Here is a 26,931-nt window from a genome sequence, read left to right as displayed (position 1 = left end):
ATCATAAAAGCCTATGACTCTTCCCGGGACAACATGGAAATTCAATAGCTTTTTTTTTTTTTTTTTTAAGTTTATTTTCAGAGAGAGAGAGAGAGAGGGAGCAGGGGCAGGGGCACAGAGAGAGGGCCAGAGAATCCCAATCAGGCTCCGACGTGGGGCTCAAACTTATGAGATCATGACCTAAGCTGAAATCGAGAGTCGGATGCTTAACTGACTGAGCCACCCAGGTGCCCAGGAGATTCCATACCTTTATTAGGTGAAGGTTTGGTGAAGACAACACTGAATTTTTTATGCCCTGAGGGGAAGTGGTGGGGGAGGTGCTAGATTAAAATATTTTAAGAACCACTTGTATAATCTAAAATTTAATTTATATTCTGGATGTTTTACCCTCAATTTCCTTTGGAAAAAAAATTTTTTTTAACGTTTATTTATTTTTGAGACAGAGAGAGACAGAGCATGAACAGGGGAGGGTCAGAGAGAGAGGGAGACGCAGAATCGGAAACAGGCTCCAGGCTCTGAGCGGTCAGCCCAGAGCCCGACGCGGGGCTCGAACTCACGGACCGCGAGATCGTGACCTGAGCCGAAGTCGGACGCTTAACCGACTGAGCCACCCAGGCGCCCCTGGAAAATTTATAGGAATATAAGGTAGGATTCCGATTTTAGGATGTCACAGGACTTTTAAGGATAGGAACTTTCAGACTGGACAAATGTGTCAACACAACATAGTTAAGTATCTATGTTCTACAATAAAATACAAATGCCAGGATATAATTAACCTTTTATTCCTCAGAGGACACATATTAGAGGGATAGGAACATAACGATGGTACCGTGTTTTCTGAGACCAAAATAAAATATAGTTTAGGCCAATGATGCAAATGTTTAGACTTTTTTTTTAATGTTTATTTATTTCTGAGAGAGAGAGAGAGAGAGACAGGAGCCAAAGCGGTCTCCAAGCTGTCAGCACAAAGCCTAATGTGGGGCTCGAACTCACAAACCTCGAGATCAAGACCTGAGTCGAAGTCAGAGGCTCAGCTGACTAAGCCACCCAGGCGCCTCCAATGATGTGAATGTTTCCATTACCCACCTCAAACTCACGACGTTTCTCATAAATGGGAATGATCAACTTGGAGATCTCAGAAATGACTTCATAGCGTTCTGCTTTCCATAAGCCATCCACACATTGTTCTAGCAACTCCAGCAAAACTTCCTGCATTAAGGGCAAAATGCAATCAGGAATTAGAGGCGGTTTCAGAGTTTTGGCAAAGAAATTTTGAACCGTTTCAAGTTCGTAGAGAACAAACAACGTGTACAGAAGGGAGTATGCTTGTGTGACTCTATTTTCTAAATCAAACACTTGTAATGTCTGAAACTGAAACCACTCTTAAAAATATGAAATCAATATTGATAATAGTGAAGCGTACCTATGGATATCGTTTACTCACATAGTGAGGATGTTAACTGTACTTAGAAACGTAACCCATTAGGAAGGCGTATCTGTTTTCTTTTTTTTTTTTAATTTTTTTTTTCAACGTTTATTTATTTTGGGGACAGAGAGTGACAGAGCATGAACGGGGGAGGGGCAGAGAGAGAGGGAGACACAGAATCGGAAACAGGCTCCAGGCTCTGAGCCATCAGCCCAGAGCCTGACGCGGGGCTCGAACTCACGGACCGCGAGATCGTGACCTGGCTGAAGTCGGACGCTTAACCGACTGCGCCACCCAGGCGCCCCCTTTTTTTTTTTTTTAAATTTTTAAAAAATGTTTTATTTATTTTTGAGACGGAGAGAGACAGAGCGTCAACAGGGGAGGGGCAGAGAGAAAGGGGGACATAGAATCTGAAACAGGCTCCAGGCTCTGAGCTGTCAGCACAGAGTCTGACTCAGGGCTCGAACTCACGAACCGCAAGATCGTGACCTGAGCCGAAGCTGGACGCTTAACTGACTGAGCTACCCAGGCGCCCCCAAGAAGGAGTATCTTTAAAAGGGGATATATTATTTGTTCCAAACTGTATGTCTGATAAGGTAAATTCCCCTAAGCCTATAAATGTTCACAGCTTCCTTTTTATACTGAAGTTATATTTACACATAATGTAACAGAGTGTTCAGAAGACTGGACAACTTTCAAGCTGCTGTGTTAGTGATATACATGTTTACTAAAATGATGCAGTCTTGGTAAACAATGCTTCCTTCCTGACTGCTGGCCCTAAAGTCTGTGAGAAGGACAGGATAATAGCTCAAGACAGAGATCTCTGACCTTGCCAGAATGATAACAGCTGCTATAAGTTACTTTATGAACCCTCATCTCGACAATAAAAAGATGAGGCCCATTGCTGACACTATCTGTGAGTCTCAACAGCCTGTTTCTATCTATTTTTTTAATGTTTATTTATTTTTGAGAGAGACAGAGAGTGAATGGGGGAGGGACAGAGAGAGAGGGAGACAGAGGATCCGAAGCAGGCTCGCGTGGTCAGTGCAAAGCCTGATGCGGGGCTGGAACTCACGAACCTTGAGATCGTGACCCGAGCCAAAGTCAGTCGCTCAGCTGACTGAGCCACCCAGGCGCCCCAGCTTGTTTCCATCTTAAAGAGATGTTCTTGCTTACAGCGCTGAATGCTAAAACAGTTTTTCCTGTATGCCCTTTAGGCAATTCTGAACTCAACTTCTTCCTAATAACCTAGTTCTTTTGCTTGTGCTTTCTATCTAGCCGGGGGCGACACCCTACGAACCCTTAGCTAGAAAACCTAAGAGTACTTTTGACTGGGCCCTGTCATGGGGTGACTTGTGTCCCTCAAAAAGAGATGTTGAAGTCCTGACCCCCAGTACCTCAGAATGTGACTTTATTTGTGGAAACGGGGCCCCTGCAGGTAGAGTTAGTTCAGGTGAGGTCAGACTGGAGGAGGCTGGGCCCTTAACCCAATAGGAGTGATGTCCACACAAGCGGACAGAGACGCGCGGGGAGAACGCCACCTGACTCCAGGGGCGGAGCTGGGGTAACGCAGCTATGACGTCAAGGGACCTAGAGACCAGCGGCTACCACCGAAGTTAGGAAGAGGCGAGGAAAGATTCTACCCAGAGTCTCAGAGGGAACATGGTCCTGCTGACACCTTGACTTCAGACTTCTGGATGCTGGAACTGTGAGATAATGAACGAGCACATACTTTGTTACCTCAGTCCCGGAAAACGGACACGCTCTCTCTTCACTCACCCTCCAATCAGCTCACCGCTGACTTCTGCCAGTGTTGCTTCCTCAACAGTTCTCAAATCTGACCCTTCCTCTCTATTTCTACTCTCCGGGCTACAGCTTAAGACATCGTTATTTTTTTCTAATCGATCTTCCTGCCTCCGGCCTTGGCGCTTTTCAGTATGCGCCACAGGCTTCTGGTGAAAATGCATACCAGACCACATCCCTCTCCCCTTCTTAGAACCTCATGATGGCTGTTATCCCTTCCTTCAAAGAGCAAAGGACAAGCTCTTTCACTTGGCACCCAAGGCTTGCAATAGTCTGGCTGATATTTCTATAATCTTATCATTCACCAGGCCCAGCCTTGTACTTTATGCTCCAACAACAACGAACTCCTAGTAGTTCTCCTGAAGCACCATGGTGTTGTCTTAACTTTGTGCCTTTGCTCCTGTTGTGCCCTCTGCCCTTTCCTCCCCTTACTTGGTTAACTCCCTTAAGACCGCTCTTTAAGATCACCTCTTCTGGGATCCTCCTCCTCATGAATACAGAGGAGCAAGACACTAGATGCCTTTTATCCTACTCTGGTCATTCATCGGGTGGGTATCTATCATCATACTTGCCCCTCATCTATGTACCTGACTTTCCAAATAGGCCGGGTCTCTTCAAGGGTAGTGATGAGATCTTATTTTTATTGGTTTCTTTAGTCAGCAGTACAGTGGCGGTGCACAGTCATTAACTGTTGCTGCTTCAATAAATGTATATTAACATTTAATAGCCAAATTAAAATTTCCAGTAACAGTGGGAAGGAAGAACTTTGGGGGTAATTAAAAATCTGTGACAAACTACTGGGTCCCAGGCATGTAGAGCTGGTTTACAATTAGGAAAAAAATTCAGTGTAATATAGAGAACAAAGCAGAATAAAAGAGAAACACGGTACCTCCAGTAAGAGATGCAGAGGAAGCATTTGAAAAAACTCAACAGCCCTTCGTGATATTAAGAAAGAACTCTCCAGAAACAAGGACTAGACAAGACCTTCCTCAATCTGATAAAGGGCATCTATGAGAAATCTATAGGCTGAATGCTGTTCTCATACGTTTGAGAACGAGTCAAGAATGTCTTCTCTCGGGGCGCCCAGGGGGCTCAGTCGGTTAAGCGTCCGACTCTCGGTTTCGACTCAGGTCATGATCTCACGGTTTGGGAGTTCAAGCCCCACATTGGGCTCTGGGCTGACAGTACGGAGCCTGCTTGGGATTCTCTGTTTCCCTCTCTCTCTGTCCCTTCCCCCGGCTCACACACTCTGTCTCAAAATAAATAAATAAACTTCAAAAATAAAAAAAAAAGCCTGCTCTCACCGCTTGAATTCAACATTATGCTGAAGGTCCTAGGCAGCACGAGGCAAGAAAAAGAGAGAAAAGTCCTACAGATTGGCAAATATAAAACTGTCTGTGCAAATGCTATGATTGTATATATAGAAAAGCCTAAGGAATAAACAAACTACTAAAACCAATAAGCATACTTAGCAAGGCTGCAGATTACAAGATCAACATACACAAATCAACTGTAGTGGTATATATTAGCAACAACAAATTGAAAAATAAATCAAGCAATACTGTTTACAGTGGCAACAAAACATCAATTATCTAACAATAAATTCAGCAGAAGACTTCTGCCCTAAAAAAATCACAAAATACTGTTGGGAGAAATTAAAGATAACCTAAATAAATATTCACTGAAAGACTCAATATTGCTAAGCTTGCCATTTTCCATGTACTCGTATATAAATTTAACAAAATCCCCCAAAAACTTCCAGCAGGCTCTTTTGAGGAAGTAGAAAAGAGGAGTCTAAAATTTACATGGAAATTCAAAGGGTGTAGAATAGCCAAGATGAGTTTGAAAAAAACAGTTAGAGGGCTAACATTACCTGATTTCAAGACTTACAAAGTGAAAGCAATCGAGATGGTGTAATATTCGTATCAAGATGGACAAACAGGTCAGTGCTATAGAACAGAGAGCAGAAATAGGCTGCACACATACACAGAACTGAAATTTAACCACGGTGCCAAAGGAATTCGATCAGGCAAAAGGAAAGTTTTATTTTCCCCCATAGGGTATGAACCATCTAAATGTCTACCTTGAACCTTGACCTCTATCTAATTCCATGCTCAAAAATGTATTTTAGATTACAGACTTAAATAAATTAAAAAAAATTTTTTTAACGTTTATTTATGAGAGACAGACAGACAGAGTATGAGCAGGGGAAGGCCAGAGAGAAAGGGAGACACAGAATCCAAAGCGGGCTCCGGATTCTGAGCTGTCAGCACAGAGCCTGACGCGGGGCTCGAACTCACGAACCCTGAGGTCATGACCTGAGCCGACGTTGAATGCTCAACCGACTGAGCCATCCAGGTGCCCCTACAGACCTAAATATAAAACTCATATCCAGGGTTTATAGAAGAAAACGTAAGGGGCGCCTGGCTGGCTCTGTCAGAGGGGTGTGCGACTCTTGCTCTCGGGGTTGTGAGTTCAAGCCCCATGTTGGGTGTAGAGATTACTTAAAAATAAAATCTCAAAAAAATAAAAATAAAAAAGAAAGTGTAAGACAATATCTTTACAATCTGGAGGTAAGCAAAAAATTCTCAGACCAGACACAAAACGAACAAACCATTAAAATGGGAAATTGGACTTCATCAAAACCAAACTTTTTGGCTCAATTAAATTAAAAGACTCAATTAAGCAATGAATAAGCAAATCAAAGATAAATTTGCAGCACATATATCTGACACAGAACTTATATCCGGAACATACAAAAAATGTCTACAAGTCAACAATTAAAAAACGAACAATGTCATTTCTAAAAATGAGCAAAAGACCTGAACACACATTTCACAAACGAAGATATATGAAAGGCAAAGAAGCACATGAAAGAGTGCTCAACATCATTAGTTATCAGGAAAATATAAATAAAAAAACACAATGAGATACCAATTCATGCCTAATAGAATGGCAAAAATAAAAATTAAAAAAAAATCAGCAATATCAGATGTTGGGGAGGATCTCGACCAACTGAAACTTTCACCTGTTACTGGCGGGAGTATAAAATGGGCCATTCACTTTGAAAAACTCTTTGGCAATTTCGTAGAAAATTAAATATACAACTTCCCGGGGATCCAGCAATTTCACTCCTAGGTATTTACCCAAGAAAAATGAAAGCATATGTCCACAAAAGGGCATAGATGAGGATGTTTAAAGCAACCTTATTCCTAACAGCCCTGAACTGGAAACAATCCAAAGTTCATCAACAGGAGAATGGATTACAAAAACAAATCAGATATCAATACAATGGAGTATTATTTAGTAATGAAAAAGAACAAACTTTTGATATACTCAACAACGTGGATGTATCTCAAAAACATTAGGGTAAGCAAAAGAAGCCAGATACAAAACGGTATGTATCGAATGGAATGAATGAGTCCATTTTTATGGCACCAAAATACAGGCAAAACTCATCTATGGTGTGAGAAATTAGACGGTGGGGGAGGAGGGACTGACTGGAAATGGGCACAAGGTAACTTTCCAGGAGAATGGATGTGTTCTCTTTCTTGTTTCTGATGGGAAGTTACATGGGTGCATACAAGTGTCAAAGTTCATCAAACTGTTCATTTAGGAATGTGCATTTGACTGTATGCTAATTTTATCTTTACAAACTATTGAAAATCAAAGGTCAGAAAAGTCATTTGAGAAACAAATTAAGTTTCACTATTATTGGTTTCATTCATGCGTTTAAATACAGGCACTAAATAGACAAACGTTTGTACTTTTCAATAAAACTCACAAATCAGTGTTGGTTATTTTTCCACTGGTGAGGGCATGAGGAGGAAGCCCTCTTACCTAAGCTGAAATATACAAAGGCTCTTTTGGAACAGGATTCTGTCTGTATACATCAAATAAAATATATAAATTTTTACTGTAGAACACAAAAGAGTTCCAACAAACGTGTTTACATACAAAACAGATCGGAGTTCTTGACTGATAAGAAATGTTACCCGTCTCCTTGAGAGTATTAAAAAGAGTCAGGATCAAGGCTATTTCTTTCTTTCCTTTTTTTTTAATGTTTATTTATTTTTGAGAGACAGAGAGAGAGGCTGAGTAGGGGAGGAGCAGAGAGAGAAGGAGACACAGAATCTGAAGCAGGCTCCAGGCTCTGAACTGTCAACACAGAGCCGGAGACCGGGCTGGAACTCACAGACCTCGAGATCATGACCTGAGCCGAAGTCAAGACACTTAACAGACTGAGCCACCCAGGTGCCCCTCCCACCTCTGAACTTTTGTCCCTGCTACTATCCTCCTCTGTTAGACTGCCTCCAGAGTGTCCTCTTTCTCCACCCCTCTCTGATCATACCTCCTCTGTTTTACTTCAGCTCAAAGGCATCTCTCTCACCTTTGACTTTACATGGAGCACACTGAGGCCATTATTCAAATGGCATAGTCTTTTTTTTTTTTTTTTTACCCATTTCCATGTAGGTATATTAGCTGTTCAGGTTGATATTGGAGGTCAGGGATTAGCCGTATGTGATTATTTTACAGCTCCTATATCACCAAGCCCAGAGCCTTGTTCCTAAGTCAATACGTATTCATTGATTGACAACTAAAGCTGTTTTGCTACCCATAAGAAGTTGACGGCAGGAATTTTCCAGTTTAGAAAATACTTTTCTGCGGATACTGCTCAGCTGTTGCATCGTTAACTCTATTTTTTATGGAGATTTTTCCAAAGTATGTGGACCCTGATCTGGTTACTGGGATGGTAATTTGAAGATGATAAATACTGCCTCTCTAAAACCAGACAACAGGAACCGCTCCAGAGGCCAGGCTCCACATTCCAAATAGGGACATCTCTGCCCTGGGCAGTTTTAATGCTTACAGTTCATCAGCCCTTGGTTACCTTCCAAATTAAGTTAGCTGTAATAATTTTTTAATATAAATTTTAAGAAGTTAAATTTATATAACTGGCATTGCAGGCCCCGGAATCTTACCTCACTGTAATGGACATCCATCATTCCAGCATCTTCTTTCATTGCTCCTTCTTCATCTATATTGGGAGTTATTTTCTTGAAGGCTGAACATCCACTCGGGAATAATTCTGTATGCATAGAAAGAAGTGAAGTAAATTTATTCATTCATTCATTCATTCATTCATTCATTCATTTGAGAGACAGAGCATGAGTGGGGGAGGGACAGAGAGAGAGGGAGACACAATTTGAAGCAGGCTCCAGGCTCCGTGCTGTCAGCAAAGAGCCCAATGCGGGGCTGGAACCCACGAGCAGTGAGATCATGACCTGAGCCTAAGTCAGATGCTCAACCGACTGAGCCACCCAGGCGCCCCAGTAAATTTATTTTTTAAAAAGTGCTTTGTGAAGAACAGCCTTACGTGGACTGCTCACCCTGAAAAACAAACAGAGATATTTTTGTGCCGGTCAAAGCCATTAGTGGCAATTTTCAGCTTGTAAAGAATTTTGCAAATTACTCCCATCTATGACACATTCTACCAGTCTTTTTCCCGAAAAGCGAGCTCAAGTTACTAACAAGTCAGGTTCATTCTCTGACCATGCGTCATCCTCAGTGGCTAGTATAGTAAATGTTTCCTAGTGTAACTGACCGCTTTGATCCTGTGTGTTTCTGGTCTGTCACCTAACCAAAAAGGGCATGTACTTTTCAGGCAGCCAGGGAATGTGCTTTGGTAACCGTTTCTAGTTCCTAATTTTCCTGAAGAACTGGAAAAAGGAAGTGGGTTGGGTGGCTGGAGGAAGCCTAGCCTAGGACTTGTAAGAGAGGCAGAGAAAACATGTGGCAGGACTGAAGCGTCCTTGGAGAAAGGGGACAGGCCCTGGGAGAATCAGCACGCTTTCAGAGTTAGATTGCCTCGGTTCTATCGCTAACGGCGTGATTTTAGACAGGCTTCTCTCTCTAGAACTGTAAAAAGCTTCATCGGCTACAAGATGGAGAGAATATCTACTTTGTGAGAATTTAAGGAAGTGCAAAGTGTGTGGGACGGAACCCAGCACCTAAGGAGTGTTGGATGAATTCTTAACAACCGAAGTTACCAATAAATCAATGAGCTTTTCCAAGGTTGGCCAATTGTGGCCAGCTGGTACAGTGAGTCTACAGCTGGACCCCTGGGAAGTAGCAAGTGAGCTGAAGCTGGGAACAGCTGCTGTGGGATCGTGGACCAAATGTTTGCCGTCAAGCAAGAGTTCAGGTATAGAAGGCAGGCTTTGTGGTTGCCCTACACATTCTGTGCATGTGTCCAAACACTCTTGGGAAAAGAAGAAGGAAGGTTTAAGAGAGTCAGGCTTCCCCGTATTTAAGAGATTTCTCAGAATTCTGGCAGAAAGAAAGGTCAGGTATCAGGGCTGGGGTTTTGCCAGCTCCCCGGTCTAAATGAAGGCTGCACACATACATCGTCTTGTAAGATGCTTGATAGAGCGTGAGTTATCAAATAAGCACCACGCTTCTATGAGAGAGAGACAGACTTCTGGAGAGGGAAGATGGGGTTATTCTGAAGTGCTTTTTCAAGAATGGAGAGACACAGAGGGAGCAGTCAGTGGATTTCTGTGAAGAAAGGCGAGGCAGAAATGAAAATAAGGGACCCCTGGGTGGCTCAGTCAGTTAAGCGTCTGACCGTTGATCTTGGCTCAGGTCATGATCTCCTGGTTTTTGAGTTCAAGCCCTGCATTAGGCAGATTCTCTCCCTGTTCTCTCTCTGTCCCTACCCGGCTCGCACTCCCCCTCTCTCGAAATAAATAAATACACTTAAAAAATTAAAAAAAAAAAAGAAATGAAAATGAGATTTACGTTGACCCAATGGCCTTCAGGGCCATTTTTGTTGAAAGAAATCAGGTAATAAAAGACACTGAAGACAGAGCGGAACACGCTTCATTTCTGAAGATAAGCATGCCTAAAATGGTCTGTTATAGACTTCGAGTCAAGTTCGGTTCAAAGTGCTGGACCACAACAAGACAAGGAACTTGCACCCGAACGTAAATCAATTCATTTCCTTCTTCAACTGAGTCTATGGAAGAAAAAAAAAAAAAGTCTGCTAAATTACATACACTCAGCGACATAGCTGATTTCCACTCAGGATAATACTCCTTAGCTTGTTGTGACCCAGTAACAAAGTTCTCAGATCGGCCACTCTTTGAATAGCGCATTAGGAGAACTTTCTGAAATTTAGGAGACAATGTCCCACTTGATCAACACTGCGAAGTCAAGAGCTAGGTGGTAGGGAAGGGGGTCCCCAACGGTCCTCAACAAAGAAAACTGTCAATCCCTGAAGGCCTCTGGCAGCTCGGTCCACGACTAGGGAAAAAAATGCCTGTCTGCTCTGAGACTTTTAAGTGATTCCCAAATCTAGGATTTTTCTAGAATGCTGTGATTTAGGGGAGGACAAAAAGGGGCACACTCCTGTGCCTGAGATCAGATGAGGCTCAAGCAACTTGGGAGAGATATTTTAAGTAAATTTTAAGTAGATTTCAAATATATATTTTATTTTATTTTTAATGTTTATTATTTTTTTTTAAACAATTTTTTTTCAACGTTTATTTATTTTTGGGACAGAGAGAGACAGAGCATGAAGGGGGGAGGGGCAGAGAGAGAGGGAGACACAGAATCCGAAACAGGCTTCAGGCTCTGAGCCATCAGCCCTGAGCCCGACGCGGGGCTCGAACTCACGGACCGCGAGATCGTGACCTGGCTGAAGTCGGACGCTTAACCAACTGCGCCACCCAGGCGCCCCAATGTTTATTATTTTTGAGAGACAGACAGAAGGAGACACAGAATCCGGAGCAGGCTCCGGGCTCCGAGCTGTCAGCACAGCACCTGATGCAGGGCTCGAACTCATGAACCACGAGATCATGACCTGAGCTGAAGTTGGACGCTTAACTGCCTGAGCCACTCAGGCGCCCCTCAAGTATATATTTTAAGTATAAGGAGGGCAAATTATGTTTTTTCTCATAAACTGACAGGTCAATGCCCAGTTTGGAGTTTGTTGTCTGCTTCATGGATTGTTAGCTTCAGAGTCCACTATACGTGGTAAGCGTGTTATCTGGAGTCCTATGCCTAATGACGTATCTCCACCTAGAGGAGAATATATCCCCCTTGTTTGCATAAGTTATTAGCACCCACCAAACTATCCAATGACATAAGGACCCTTTTCGTTGTGAGGGTCTTTAAAATGCTTGGGGAAATTTCTGATTGCCCTTAGCCCTAGAAAGACTTTTAAAGGTTTTTTTTAATGTTTATTTTTTTTTAATTTTTTTTAATGTTTATTTATTTTTGAGACAGAGAGAGACAGAGCATGAACGGGGGAGGGTCAGAGAGAGAGGGAGACAGAATCGGAAGCAGGCTCCAGGCTCCGAGCCATCAGCCCAGAGCCTGACGCGGGGCTCGAACTCACGAACTGCAAGATCGTGACCTGAGCTGAAGTCGGACGCTCAACCGACTGAGCCACCCTTAATGTTTATTTTTGAGAGAGAAGAGACGGAGTTTGAGCGGGGAGGGCAGAGAGAGAGGGCGACACAGAATCTGAAGCAGGCTTCAGGCTCTGAGCTGTCAGCACAGAGCCCAACGTGGGGCTCAAACTTGTGAACGGCGAGATCGTGACCTGAGCCGAGGTTGGCCACCGAGGTGCCCTTCGAAAGATTTTTAGATGAAACAAGCTGCTGAATCTGGAAGTGGCCAGTGTATATATCCCAATAGAGGGAGGCACGCATTTTGGGGATCTCCCATGGCGCTCTGTAGCATTATATAAGGTGGTCTTCAAGGGTCTGCTGTCAATCTTTCTGGTATATGACCTGGATTCCTGACCTTGCCCTTCAAAGCTATAGCTTCTGTAGTCCTGACTGCTGTCCTAGGGAAAGCAAGATGCACACTGTCCAAGGACAGACCATTACCTTGAGCACAAGTGTCCCAGGAAAAAATAAAAGCCGGGAGGCGTTTGGAGGGTGGGGAGGCAGTTCAACCCTTGGTAAAATAAGACTGCTAGTCAGAAGAAGGATAAGAGGTTAAAAGTCCTGAAGGGGGAGGGCAGGCAAAAGGCGGGGAGGGTTGTGATTGGCAAGGAGTCAGGAAATAAAAAGCCTGTGGAACTTAAGCTATCAGATCCTGGGTAAAAAGACTTGGGAAAGGGAGCAACATTACCCTATAAGGAATGAAAGGAACAGACTCTATGGGAAAGGAAATTCCTTTTTCTGGGTTGTTGGCGGGGGGAGGGGGGCCTCTAGGACCGAAGCTTTGCTGAGCCTTGGATGCCCAGTGGTGGTGGAAGGACGCAGACACCTGACTCTTGTCTTCCCCGGGTCAGAACAGTTGTGCCCTCTCTCAGGAAGAGGTACATCAAGTCTCGCCTCCAAAGAATGAGATCTAGAATACTTGGGGCGGGGCGGGGGGGGGGGGGGGGGAGGGAGGTGTTCTCAGATAGAACCGAAATAGGGACATTGAGACCTTTTTTCTTTTTAGATCCGTGGGGGTGAGAGTACCCAACACCCAGTAAGTATCACCACTTAGAGGGAACTTAGGTCAAAGGAAGAGAAGGGTATCCTTAAGGTCTCTCCGGGAGGAAGAGCAAGGGCTTTGGCTGACTGAAAGAAGGGTGGGGGCAGGGAAAACTGCACACCTCCTCCCCCTTTCCCGTTCAGTCCAGTGCTTGAAAGATGAGAAAAGAAGGATCTAGAAACAAGCCATCACCGGTGTTTTGTAGTCAGCCCTAGGGGGCAGGGGCCCAAGCCTTTGCTTGCTTAGGCAACCACCCAATGGAACAAACTCTTTAAAAAAAAAAAACTCTCATCAGAACATCTGTTTCCAATATGTCAGCTGGTAAGTAGTATTTCATTTCATCTTGATTAAAAGAAGCGCTTTATAATGACTTCAAGAGAAATGGCTTAGGAGTTTGAGAAAAAATTTTTGCAATTGCTATGGCCAAGATTTAAAATACTTTCTAACTCTCCTTCCCTTTTGTCTTCATTATCAAAGGACGCTTAACAGTAGAAAACAACGGGTTGTGGAACTGCTCAAGTATTTTTGTGAAGTCTGTCTTAAGGACTAATAAAATCTTTTTTTTTTTTTTTTTCAGCGCTGAACTCAAATGTTTGTTTTATTTACTCTGTAAATAGCCAGCTCTTATCTAGATCATGAAGTTCTCGGGCTAGATGACAGGTTAACAGATTAAATTTTTAACTTGTGTTTTCCATTAATAGGGTCTATTGGTATAACTATCGTAGTTTAATCAACTCATCACCAAAAGAAGGTGTTTTGGATCATCTGAGTGACTAAAGCCAAGGGTGGGGGCACCCTGAGGATTTTACTACTGCCACCATTTAAGTTTTTTTTTTTTAAGTTTATTTATTTTGAAAGAAGGCGGGGGGAGAGGGGGACGCTGAGACAGGGAGGGAGAGAGAGAGAGAGAGGGAGGGAGGGAGGGAGGGAGAGAGAGAGAGAGAGAGAGAGAGAGAGAGAATCAATCCCAAGCAGGCCCTGCGCTGCCGGCACAGGGCTCGAACTCACGAGCCATGAGATCATGACCTGAGACGAAATTGAGAGTCAGAGGTTAACCAACTGAGCCACCCTTAGAATAAGGTTGGCTAGTTTAAGCAAGTAGGATTTTCCAGGTTTAAAAATAAACGGGGCCTATAAATAAATACATGAACTCCTAAGTGTTAACATGTTTTGTTAAATGCAAAACATTCTTTTCCTACCCAGAGAGGGACTCTTTGCTTTATAGGAAGGATAACCTCTTAAACACCTTGGGGTATTAAGAAGTAAATATTTCAGCGGGAGGGGGATGGGCAAAATGGGTAAGGGGAGTGGGAGATACAGGCTTCCAGCTATGGAGTGCATAATCAGGGGAATAAAAGGCACAGCACAGGGAGTACAGTCGATGGCATTGCAGTAGCTTGTACGGTGACCGACGGTAGCTCCCCTGGTGGTGAGCACAGCGTAACATACCGAGAAGTTGAGTCACGATGTTGCACACTCGAAACTAATGTATCATCGTGTGTCAACTATACTCAAATATTCAGAAAAGTTTTTAAAGCACTATTTCCACTTACTGAAACAGGTCGCATTGTTTTGTGTACAGGCTAGCTGCCCCCAACTCATGTCCAACAAACCACAGCAATATTTATATTCTATTTTAGTTGCTATCTTGCCCAGTCTTGTATTTTCAAAGTTTAAGGACTGATAATGGAGATTAATAATTCTTGATTTTTGCCTAATTTTAAGTCTTTGTACCTATGGGGAAAAAAATCTAGGGAAATATTGTAACATATTTAACAATTTTCAGCATCTAAAGGGTACAGTTTGATACTCCGTGGACATAAAAATCTTCCTGCAGATTTCTCTAATTAGAGAGAGGAGATAATACTACCCTCGTTTGTCGGAAAACTACACCTAAAAATGCATTACCGTGTTTTGGGTTCTCTTATCAGTTTATTTGGAACTGCAGATGTTCAATTTCAATATTTACTTTGACTATAATTTCACAGGCAGACTGGTGATGTAGGGAAAAAAAACCCCTCAGATGGAGCCTTCTTTTGATAATTATTATTTTTCCATTTTAAAACCAAGTCTAGGCACTCAAAGGAGAACACTAGAGTCTACCAATTTCAAACACATGGGTTGTTAAATATTCCAGTACCAAACAGAAAGTGTTAATTTAAAATATAAGTGAAAAAGGGCCACCTGGGTGGCTCAGTCAGTTGAGCGCCTGAGCCTTGATTTTGGCTCAGGTCATGAACACATGGTTCCTGAGATCGAGCCCCGTGTCAGACTCTGCACTGACAGCGTGGAGCCTGTTGGGATTCTCCTTCCTTATCTCTCTGCCCCCCCCCACTCTCAAATAAATAAAGATTTAAAAAAATAATAAAAAAATAGAAGTGAAACGAATCTACATGTTATTCATGATACCATGCTTGGGATGACTCTTTACATATAAAGAGGTTCTCCCCACATGGGTGGTATTATTATATGAGGCAATCGACTGAGCCTTAGATGTAAAATGGAAGCTATATAGTTAACTGTAGGAATTCAAAACAAAACAAAACGTGGCTGTGTTCTCCTAGATCAAACCAGAGTGATAAGGCTCCCACAAGATGGTTTCATTTTGCCCTGATGTTACTCATTTAACTACCGTAAAGGAAATCGCTTGGCCGTTATGATAGATAGCAGAAGGTTTCTAACTCAACTATTTTACTATTTGAGTAGTTTTATAGTAGTCAACAATACTGGCTTTGGAAAGGGAAGCTTTCAGGCAGATTCTTGAATTAGATCTGCTGGATCCTGAAGCCCTTCAAAACCCCCGACTCCCTTTTTGTTTCTCCTTCCCTCGCCTCCCCGCCAGCTCTGTTGAGACACAGCTGAAATAGAACACTGTGTAAGTTTAAGGTGTGTGTGTTGATTTGATACGTGTATATTGCGAAATGAATGCCCCTCCCCATAATTACCATTTGCGGGGAGATGAGAATATTTAAGATCCACTTTCTCAGCAACTTTCAGGTATATAATAGAGTATTCACTGTCATCACTGTGCTGTACGTTAGATCCCCAGAATTTATTCCTCTTCTAACTGAAAGTTTGTACCCTTTGGTACAAACATCTTCCCACTTTCCCCACCCCCTAGCCTCTGGCAACTACCATTCCACGCTCTGCCTCTGTGGTTTCGAGTTTTTAGATGCTACATGACAGTGAGATCATACGGTGTTGGTCTTTCTCTTTCTGACTCATTCCACTTAGCATAATGCTATGCCATGCTATGCTATGCCATCCATGTTGCCCAAACTGGCCAGATTTCCTTCTTTCTTGTGGCTGAATATTGTGTATATGTGCCACATCTTCTTGACCCATTCTTACGGATCCATTTCACAGGCTTTCATGTTATTAATTAGCATCTCTTCATTTCGGCTTGAAGAACTCCTTTCAGCCTTTCTTGCATGGCAGGTGTAGTGGGGATGAACTCCTTCAGCTTTTGTTTGCCTGGGAATGTCTTTATCGGTCCTTCACTTCTGAAGGACAACTTTACTGGAGTCCTCTTGGCTGGCAGTTTTATTCTTTCAGCTCTTTGAATACTTCCTCGCACTCTCTCTTTGCCTGCAAGGCTCGGCTGAGAAACCTACCAATGGCCTTATGGGGGTTCCCTTGTCAGTTACAAACTTCTTTCCTATTGCTGCCTTGGGGTTCTTTGTCTGTTGGTAGTTTTATTATAACGGGTCTTAGAGAAGCTCTCTTTATGTTGAGTGTTTGGGGGATCTATGAGCTTCGTGAACATGGATGTCCAAATCTCTCCCCAGATTTGGGATGTTCTCAGTTATATTTCTTGAAATAAAAGTTTTCTGTCTCCTTCTCCCTCTCTTCTCCTTCTGGGACTCAAAGAATTCACAGATTGTTTCTTTTGATGCTATCCCAAAGATCACGCCCGGAGGCTTCTTTACTCTTTTTCATTCTTTTGTCCTTCTTCTCCTCTGATGAAACAAATTCAAAGGTCCTGACTTCCAATTCACAGATTACTTCTGTTTGATCCACTCTGTTGGCAATGCTGTTGCATTTTTCACTTCATTCATTGTATTCTTCAATGCCAGAATTTTTTTTTTTTAATTTCCTATCTGCGTTTAACTTCTTGTTCTTGTACTGTTCTCCTGGTTTCATTGAACTCTCTGTTTTATCATAGCTCATTAAGCTTCCTTAAAACAGCTATTTTGAATTCTTCATGAGGTACATTGCAGATCTCCAGGACTTTGGCCTGGGTTACTGGAAGATTATTGGGAGCCTTTGGTGGTGCCATGTTTCCTTCATTTTTCCTGTTCTCTGAAGTCTTTTGCATGGCTGTCTTTGCATCTGAAGTAGCAGTCACCTCCAACCACCTTTACTGACTGACTTTGGGGGAGAAACACCTTCCATCTGCCCTGCTACGGAGTCTGTGGCTTTCACGGACCTCCTATGGATACACTGGCTTCATACTTCTTGCTCCCTTTCGTGGCAGATTTTTTTTAATGTTTATTTTTGAGGGAGAGAGAGAGACAGAGTGGGAAAGGGGAAAGGGCAGAGAGAGGGAGACAGAAGCTGAAGCAGGCTGCAGGCTGCAGGCTCCAGGCTCCCAGCTGTCAGCACAGAGTCCGATGCGGGGCTTGAACTCGTGAACCATGAGATCGTGACCTGAGCCGAAGTCTGACGCCTAACCGACTGAACCACCCAGGTGCCCGTTTTGTGGCAGATTTCTGAGGCTTGTATGCCTTCTCTCCATCGTGCAACACACCAGGCCAAAGTGCTAAAGCTCAAGCTTGTGGTCTCTTAGTGGCCCACAGATGCTGGATGGCCTTCTAGTCGGCTGCCAAGGCTTGCTCTTAGCCACCCATCAGGAGCACACACAGGGAGCCGGCTACAGGATAAAGGAGTGCAGGGTTTAGATGCACAGAGCACTGGAGGTGCCTGTGGGCTAGGTGGGGGTGGGGGCAGGAATCCATGAGCTATGTGTCCCTAGTGCCTTGGGCTTCTAGATGGAGCCTGCGATGCGGTTAGCAGGATCCGCGTCTCTTTAAGGCCCTCTAAGAGTCCGATCTACTCCCACCTCTTCTTGCCCCTAGTCATGCGGCTCATGAGCCAGGTACCCCTGATGGGGCAAGGGAGAAATGCGTCTCTTTGGCAGGCCTTATACTGCTGCGGATGCCAGGGGCCCACTCACATGCTCCCACTTGTTCCCCACAGAAGAAATCATGGGCGAGAAGGTCTCTCCTGGCACGGAGCTGTGCCACCTTGGGGAAGGGGTGACATGAGTTAAGTCAAACCGTTCCTTTCACCCTCTACGATGCATCTGAACTTGTATTTGTTTTGCTCCAACGGCATGCTGGAACTTTGCCACGGGCCTCCTGGACGTCCACCAAGGTCCTCTGGTCTGTGGATGATTATCTAAGACGGGGCTCTCCAGGTGTGCTCAGACCACAGCTGAGAAAGGCTAGGGCCAGTTCATGAGCCACTACAGGGTCCACGTCCAGGACCAAGGTCTGTCTGCCTATTGCCTGAGGCACAGGTGGGGGAGACTCCTCCCAGGTCCCTGGCTGTATGGTGCTGAATCCCACAGCTCCCACAGAGGCACTTTTGTCCGCAGACGGATGGCAAACTGCTGAGGGGGGGGGGATACAGAAACAAGGGGCATCTTACTTGGCCATCTTGCCGATGCGCTGACTCCCCTTTATTTATTTGTTAGGTTCATTTATTTCGAGAGAGAGAGAGAAAGAGAGAGCATGCAAGAGCCGGGGAGGGGCAGAGAGGGGGAGAGAGAATCCCAAGCAGGCTCCGCACAGGCAGCGTGGAGCCCGATGAGGGGCTTGAACTCACGAACCATGAGATCATGACCTGAGCCGAAACCAAGAGTCGGACGCTTCACCGACTGAGCCACCCAGGCGCCTCCTGACTCCCTTTTCATATTGTTTTCTTTATAATTTTTTAATATTTATTTTTGAGAGAGAGACAGAGCACGAGCAGGGGAGGGGCAGAGAGACACAGAATCCGAAGCAGGCTCCAGGCCCTGAGCCGTCAGCACAGAGCCCGATGCGGCGCTCAAACCCACGAATCGCGAGATCATGAACCCGAGCCGAAGTCGGACGCCCAACCAACTGAGCCGCCCAGGCGCCCCCTCGCCCCGAGTCCCTGTTAATACCAAAGTATTGTGGCACTAAAGTGGCTATGGAGCTGTAACCTGTGTGCATTTTTGAAGTCGAGACGGACGAGGGGAAAACAAATGATCTGTATTCGCCAGAGCTCCTCGTGAGCCCCGAGAAGAATTTAATTTGTGGCAGTCTTCCAGGGAGACGGTCTTGGAAAATAAACATTGGGCATCAGGCCTGGCCCTGTGCTATTTAACTTATTCCTGTACTCTCAATGAAAGCAGAAGGCAAAGTGAATAATCCAGTTTTCCAACACCTTCTCTTTGAACACCAACTGAGGCTAAAGGTGAACGTATATTTCAGAGCTCAATCGTATCACATTCAAGCTACAGAGACAAAAACGCCGGGGCTAACTGAAATTCTCCCCGTCTCTAGGAGCAGAAATCTCTTACTTTTGCGATGGAGAAACTCGGCAACCAGAGCTGCCACGTGCACGTAACACATTGCGGCCTGGAAAAGGATGACAAAGGAAGAGCGGTCAGAATGCGTTCCGGAGCTTTCCGCAGGGTGGTGTTTAGAACAAAGCCCGAAGCAGTCACCTCTGAAAAATCTCCATTTTTTACATGAATCTTGGCCATGCTGTCAAGCCAGGTTTTCCTGAGCTCCGGGGTGCTCGCATAGGACTTGGCTAGGCTGTACTGGAGATCAATTAACATTTCAGGATCCTTCTCATGCTCCTTCATCTGAGCGGTGGCCATAAGGACAGTACGGATTCTCTTGGTCAAGTCTTTGACTTCGGCGGGAAAAGCAGTGGCCTAATTTCAAAACAAACAAACAAACAAACAAAGAAGACACGTTGATCAACATTACCCACGTGCTCTAAGCCTTGGCATCCAATCCTGGGAATCCCATGATTTATACTCCTGATTACAGTTCTTGGTATACCACGTGTCTCCGGAGCTTTGGTTGTTTTCCTTGTACGGGGTGCCCGGGTGGCTCAGTCGGTGTGGAGCATCCAACTCCCGATTTCGGCTCAGGTCTTGGTCCCAGGATTGTGGGATCGAGCCCTGTGTCGGGCTCTGCACTGAGCATGGAGCCTGCTTCAGAGTGTCTCTTTCTCTCCCTCTGCCCCTCCCTTGCTCGTGCTCTCTCTCTCAAATTAAGTAAATAAATATTAAAAAATAAAGAGCTTTATTTTTTTTTTAACGCTTATTTATTTTGAGAGAGAGCACCCACGGGAGAGAGCGTGAGTGGGGGATGGGCAGAGAGACACAGAGACAGAGACAGACGGAGAGACTCCCAAGCAGGCTCTGCACTGTCAGCACAGAGCCCGACATGAGGCTCAATCTCACGAACTGTGATGACCTGAGCCGAGATCGAGAGTCGGATGCTTAACCGACTGAGCTACCCAGGCACCCCTGAAGCCGTGTAAATGAATTCTTTTTTAAAATGTCCAATTAGCTCAGGCTTCAAAGGCTCTAAACTTGACGGCAGTATATTCACAATACATAAAAGCATGGATCTGGAGGCAGACTTGTCCACGGTAAATTCGACAGCCAGGAGAATTATTTGCCATTATTGTGTGATTTTAGTTATAACGGTAACTAAAAATTGACAGCTTACTAGGTACTCGTGTGGTCTAGGCGGGCCTTACATGTTTTAACTTTTGCAGCAACCCTATGAAAGAAGTACCACTGTAATTCATTTTATAGAGGAAAACTGAGGCGCACAGCAGTTAAACAGCTTGGCCAAAGCATCACAGTTGGGTTAGGTGGTAGAGACAGGATTTATACCCAGACATTCGGGTTCCAGAGCTAGTGATCTCAGCCACTCTTCCATCCAAACACTGCCACGTACACTAAAGTAAAAACCTTACACCAATACCATGACGATTTCCACTTACACAACTAAAACGTTGTGAATCACAGAAAACCCTAAAGAGTGAATAGCCTCTCTCAAAATGTTGTTTTGTCCTCCAAACCCATTAAGCTACAGTTTCCTTTTTATCCTGGCCGCTACTAAGAACGTATTCTCACTTCCTCTTGACCCCAATGGAGTAATCACAGTTATCCGTAGGATTCAGAGAAGACGAGGAAGGGACAATACAGGGGTTGGGGAGCTTTTCAATGTGAATGTAACCAACTGTGGAGGAAACGGTTTTTCAAAGTGCCTTCCTGATCCCTTCAAAAATAATAAGTATATACAATAAAGTTCCTTCTTATACCCCAGTAGCAGTCCCATTTCCTGGGGTGAAGGCATAACTTGTTGTCATAGGGTTTATTGGTAATGACAGCCCCACCAGAGTAAAGCGAGGTCATTTCAGAAATGAGTCATGCAAAAGATTTCTTACCAAGGTCAGCCAATACAGACCTCATTTACTTTGAAAATGATGCTAAGGCAACTTTTATATAACAAAGAATTAAGGATGGTCACAAGTGGTAAAATAAACTCTCAGAGTGTGAGATCCTAAATGGCATAAAATGTTTTTGTGCTCGTGGGATTAGTTGGAGCATACGCTGATCTCCCGGGGAACCAGTAGAACTGGCTGAAAAGCAAACTTTCCCAGCCTGAGAATGGCTGGCACTAATCAGTGTTGTTTTTTTTTGTTGTTGTTGTTTGTTTTTTGTATTTTTTTTCAGTCTAAGCAACGTTCCTATGGGAATTATTTTTTGGTACACAGATTCTACACGTCCCGAACATCAAGTATGCTGTGACTATGTTTGTTTTTTTTTTCTTACAGTTTTTACACAATATGGTTAAATTATCCTGGAGGATGACCTTTCCCAAGAATGGCGATGATCCCCTGGGGAGGAAAAGTCCTTGACTGACAAAAAGATTCTTCTTCCCTTGTACACGTGCATCGCTGAAGATCAGAACCTGTTTTCCGTGCAACAAGACAAACGAATTTTTACAATGGCATAGGTTCTGAGTATGTGGGTAAGGAATACGACCGGTGGTCAGGGTCTTAGGCTTGGCCTCAGCCAGCTGCTACCGGAGAACGACAGCCTTGGCCTTGGGTTTGCCCACACATATCCACGGCAAGCCATAATCAGCTCAAAGAGAATTCTCAAAACTCAGAAGACCATCAAGTGGTGAATTCCTTCTGCGTTATTCCTCCTCTGTTGGCCACTCTCAGTGACATTTTGTGGAAGTTCAAACTCAGTGCTTCATTAACCAATACCATAAATGGTATTGGTATAGCCAAATGGTAGTCAAAAAGGAATCCATGCCTTGTCTGAGCAAGTGTGGAAATCAAGCTCAGGAAAAAATTCCAATCCTACTAGCTCTAACGGCTGTGTATACATAACATAGTCATTCATCCATCCAGTCAACGAATACTGAAGCTCTGTTCCGTACCGGGCGGCGCTCTGGATGCCGTACCAAACAGAGCCTTGACTCGTGAAACCCACGTTCTATATACGCCCTGTGCCATCAAAAGCTGTGAGTCCAATGAGGGTTTGACTACAGGAGTGTAAGCTTCTCTGACAGTGAATGTGGTGCTAGTTTATTACTTGTAGTGAGGACGTACCTTCATAGGTCTGTCACTGTTTGCAAAATTATTGATAATGAACAGGGATTCCTGAAATCGCGATCCTCCGCTTAGTGCCACGTCGGCTATCAGCTGGCTCACAGCAATTATGATCTGTGGGAGGAAGCACACGTTGGTTTTCGAGTGTCTTTTGAACAAATGCTGCTTATCCTCATCATTGTATGAGCCCATAAGCACCCGTAGGAAACGCTTCTTTTATTTTTATTGTTTGAAAAATTTTTTGGGGCGCCTGGGTGGTGCAGTCGGTTAAGCGTCCGACTTCAGCCAGGTCACGATCTTGCGGTCCGTGAGTTCGAGCCCCGCGTCGGGCTCTGGGCTGATGGCTCAGAGCCTGGAGCCTGCTTCCGATTCTGTGTCTCCCTCTCTCTCTGCCCCTCCCCCGTTCGTGCTCTGTCTCTCTCTGTCCCAAAAAATAAATAAATAAACGTTGAAAAAAAAATTAAAAAAAAAAAAAAAGAAAAAAAGAAAAATTTTTAGATGTTTATTTCTTTTTGAGAGAGAGAGAGAGAGAGAGAGAGAGAGAGAGAGAGAGCATGAGCAGGGGACGGGCAGAGAGAGAGGGAGACGGAGGACCAGAAGTGCGCTCCCCGCGGACAGCAGAGAGCCCGGTGTGGGGCTGGAACCTCGAGATTAGGATCTGAGCCGAAGTTGGATGCCTGACTGAGGCACTCGGGCGCCCCTGAAACGCTTCTTTTAAAAATGCCTCACCGGGGTGCCTGGGTGGCTCATTCGGTTAAGCGTGGGACTCCTGATGTTGGCTCGGGTCATATTCTCACGGTTTGTGAGATCGAGCCCTGCCTTGGGCTTTGTGCTGACAGCACGGAGCCTGCTTGGGATGCTCTCTCTTCCTGTCTCTCTCTCTCTCTCTCTCTCTCTCTCTGCCTCTCCCCTGCTTGCCCTCTCTCTTAGAATAAATACACCTAAAAAGATTTTTTTAAATGCCTCACAGTTCCATCATAATCGAGTTTCTTCATACGTGAGGGGTTTAAATTCTTCTAGTGTAAGAGCAGCTCCAAAGGTCCCAGTGACAAACGTTATTGGGACGTTTCTTGGTTTAGAGGTGAACGGCTGTTCCAAACTCATAGCACAGCTAGATCTAAAACGGTTTTCAAAATCATGAACTGCTAACAGGGGCGGTCGGACCCCCACTGTAAACACGCTTTGCTAAGGAGTAGCTCCGGCAAAGCCGGGAACAAAGGACGTTTGTCTCTGACGGCCTCTCGCCCGCCTTTCGCTGGTCTATTTCCGTGTGCCACACTCCCAACACCTTGGCTTCTCGCTGGGGTCTGTCTAGTTTAGACAGCAGTGGACGGAAGGGCCTTTGATGGGAATTTGAATCTCTCAAGCTCCCTTGGATGATTACCTAAATGATTCACGTTAAGGTGTCGATGGCCGCTCCCGGGAAGCAGGGCTTTGTGGGAACAAGGAGCACAAGCTCTAGGGTCAAACTGCCTTCGCTTCAAGTTTTGACTCTATCGATTATTCACCGTGTGGCTGTGGGGAAGCTACGGAACGCTTCTGTGCCTCCCTTTCCCCATTCGTAATAGGGGGGTGACGACAATACCTGTTTGAGTTGGCCTCGTGTCACAGATGAGGCACACGGTTAAAGGCAGACGGAGTAACTCGCCTAGGGACACATGGTAAGCAAGTAGCCGAACTAGGATTTAAACCCGGGTAGGTCTGCTTCCAAAACCCATGCTTTCCACTAAACCTTGAGCCGTCTCTCATCCTTTACAAACTGGGCATGCTGGAACGTGAAAAACAAACTAAAAGACCTGTTACCGTAACGTACGGGCTCTCACCGGTCATGTTCTCCAACCAATATTTGGTGTGGTATTTCCTTATCTCACTCAATCCTCATGAAACCCTATGAGGGAGGTACAGACACTTGCCTCTATTTCACCTATGAAGAAACTGAGGCAGGCACTGAGAGACTCAGGCAGTTGCTCAAGGTCGCACAGTGAGTGGGAATCTGGGACTCCGCCCTAGAGTCTGGGCTCTTCACATCTACACTCTGGAGCAGCACTGCCCAACAGAAATAGGTGAGCCACATTCGTAATTTTAAAGCGTCCAGTGGCCACGTTAAAAAGCAAAAAGACATAGGTGCAATTTAATAGGTTTTACTTCACCCAATTATGTCCAAACTATCACGTCAACCTAAGGTCAGCATAAAACAACGGCGATATTTTACTTTTGTGCCCTCGGCCGTCCAACACCAACGTGTATGCTACGCTGACGACACGGTCAGGCACTCAGGGGAGACCTAGGTGGCTAACCGCTACCGTCGTGGACCGAGTATCGCCAGGCCTCGATCTAGAGGCTAAAGAGGGAACAGAAGAGAGAACAGGAGCTTCGGTGTTCACTGACCTGCAGATGGGTCCTCAAAAAGGTTTTCCTCTTGGTATACTCAAAGTTGTTCCTCATCAGAAGATACAAAAGCGCGGATGCCTCGTTCCTGGTTGAGCTGATCTTCGAGGTGCAGCACTTGAGAACCTCGTAGCAAAATGCGGCACACATGTTAACCCTTCCTTTGAAAAACGCGGAGGGAAACTAAAGAGCAGGAAAAACGGAAGTTAGTGTCCGGAAACCCACTGCCCCCCAAATCACTCACCCATCCAACGCCTTCCATCTTCTCATTCATAACTGTACCGAGTGCCTCGAGGACACAAAACCAAACTAAGGTCAGGGCTCTGCTCCAGAGAACCAGAGACTGGCACACATTAATAATAGAACAATTCAAGTCAGCGGACAGGTCACGACACAAATGTGCAGGGCAGACTGTAAATGCTACAGATCCGAGAAGAGCTCACGATGGTCTGGAAAAGACGATAAGTAGGCTCTTTTGTTTTTGGTTTTTGGGTTATTTTTGTGTTTTCTAAGAGAGAGAGAGAGAGAGAGCATGTGCGAGCACGGGAGATGGGCAGAGCAGGGAAGAGGAAGAGAATCCCAAACAGGCCCTACGCGGGGCGTGGAGCCCAACACGGGGCTTGATCCCATGACCCTGGGACCATGACCTGGGTTGAAATCAAGAGTCAGAAGCTTAACCAACTGAGTCACCCAGGCGCCCCGATAAGTAGGTTCTTGATAGTACGTATTAAATTAATGAATGGCTGAAATGATGAATGATTGATGGGTCTCAGTTTGGGCTTTGAAAATGGGAAGGACAGTCTGCATTATTTACTCTTTTGCTGTGTATTTAAAGAGTTCCTTATGTTCCGAACTCCCAAATGCTGAGAAAATTATTGTGGGAATCTAATCAGCAAGTAAAGTTGATCTTTTAACAAACTGGGGTATAGGCAAAGTATACGCCCACAAACATACATACGCACGTGAGTCTTCTCATAAATAGTTGTTCAGTAAGATACATTGTGGCGTTAGAAAGACAGTGCAAAAGTTATGCTCAATCTTCAAAACAGCCAAGTGGCTATTACTTTGAAAATGTATTCAGGCTGCTTTGTGGAAGATAAACTATTCATCATAACATAGGCTTGTTACAATCTCCCATGCTTACATGTCTAAGCAAGCAGGAAGTTGCTTTGAGGGCACACAATGGATTTTTTCAGGGAGTGTGAAGCTAGAGGGCCACCCTTTCAAAATTATTCCTTGGGAATCTTGAGTTTAAACCCATGTTATAGGAACCTTTTTTTTTTTTTAAGTTATCTCTATGCCCAACGTGGTGCTCAAATTCATGATTCAAGAGTCACATGCTCCACCGACTGAGACTGGCAGGTGCCCCAAGAATGTATTTCTTCTTGTTTTTTTAATGTTTATTTGTTTTTGAGAGACAGACAGAGTGTGAGTGGGGGAGGTGCAGAGAGAGAGGAAGACAGAGAATCCGAAGCAGGCTCTAGGCTCTGAGCTGTCAGCACAGAGCCCGACGCGGGGCTCGAATCCAACCACCGTGAGATCACGGCCTGAGCTGAAGCTGGATGCTTAACCGACTGAGCCACCCAGGAGCCCCAAGAATCTATTTCTTTGCAATCACCTTAACACCAAGTACAATGCTATGCGGATAATGAATGTTTAACGAACGTTTTCTGATTGGCAGTTGGGAAATCTCATCAACAGTTTCACCAGATTAGACCAAATATTGCCGGGCAAGATACTCTAGTATGAAAATAAAGGTGTAAGGGAGGGCATGGGAGTAGTGTAATTAATCCCCTATCATTAGTTTCTACCTCCATCACACTTCTTTGAGCGGGCAATGGCCAAAATCATCAATGACCTCCTAACTGCCAATCCCAATGGATTTCCTTTCCTCCTTACCTTATTAGACGGCTCCATACCTCATAATAACGTTGAAACTTTTTTCTCCTTTGGCTTCCAGGATATCCTTCTTTTTTGCCTTTCTTCCTACTTCTGTGACTGTTCCCCTCTCATCTCCATTGAGTTCTTTTCCAGCCCCTTCCATGTTGTTTTTCTCCCATGTACTGCTCTTGACCTTTGTGTGTGTGTGGGGGGGGGGGGTGCTGGGGGGGGGAGGGTCCTTCCTCTACATGTTCTCCAGGGGAAATTAAACCACTCCCATGGCTTCAATTACCACTCTTATGCTGCTG

The 26,931-nt window shown here is 44.7% G+C and overlaps 1 protein-coding gene across 3 annotated transcripts in view; it reads right to left on the bottom strand.

Moving 5' to 3' along the window:
• DOCK11 (dedicator of cytokinesis 11) overlaps positions 1 to 26,931 on the bottom strand; it is a 202,815-nt gene that overhangs the window by 24,468 nt on the left and 151,416 nt on the right. For all 3 annotated transcript variants that reach the window (XM_047843161.1, XM_047843162.1, XM_047843163.1), the window contains 6 exons: positions 24,743 to 24,925; positions 22,355 to 22,468; positions 19,425 to 19,640; positions 19,278 to 19,335; positions 8,212 to 8,318; positions 1,087 to 1,209 (listed from right to left, as the gene is read on the bottom strand). In XM_047843161.1, coding sequence (XP_047699117.1) covers positions 1,087 to 1,209; positions 8,212 to 8,318; positions 19,278 to 19,335; positions 19,425 to 19,640; positions 22,355 to 22,468; positions 24,743 to 24,925 — 801 coding nt within the window. The remainder of the gene's footprint in view (positions 1 to 1,086; positions 1,210 to 8,211; positions 8,319 to 19,277; positions 19,336 to 19,424; positions 19,641 to 22,354; positions 22,469 to 24,742; positions 24,926 to 26,931) is intronic.

This window comes from Prionailurus viverrinus, chromosome X, assembly GCF_022837055.1.
Source record: "Prionailurus viverrinus isolate Anna chromosome X, UM_Priviv_1.0, whole genome shotgun sequence".
NCBI lineage: Eukaryota > Metazoa > Chordata > Mammalia > Carnivora > Felidae > Prionailurus > Prionailurus viverrinus.
This window is presented reverse-complemented; position numbering and strand designations above follow the sequence as displayed.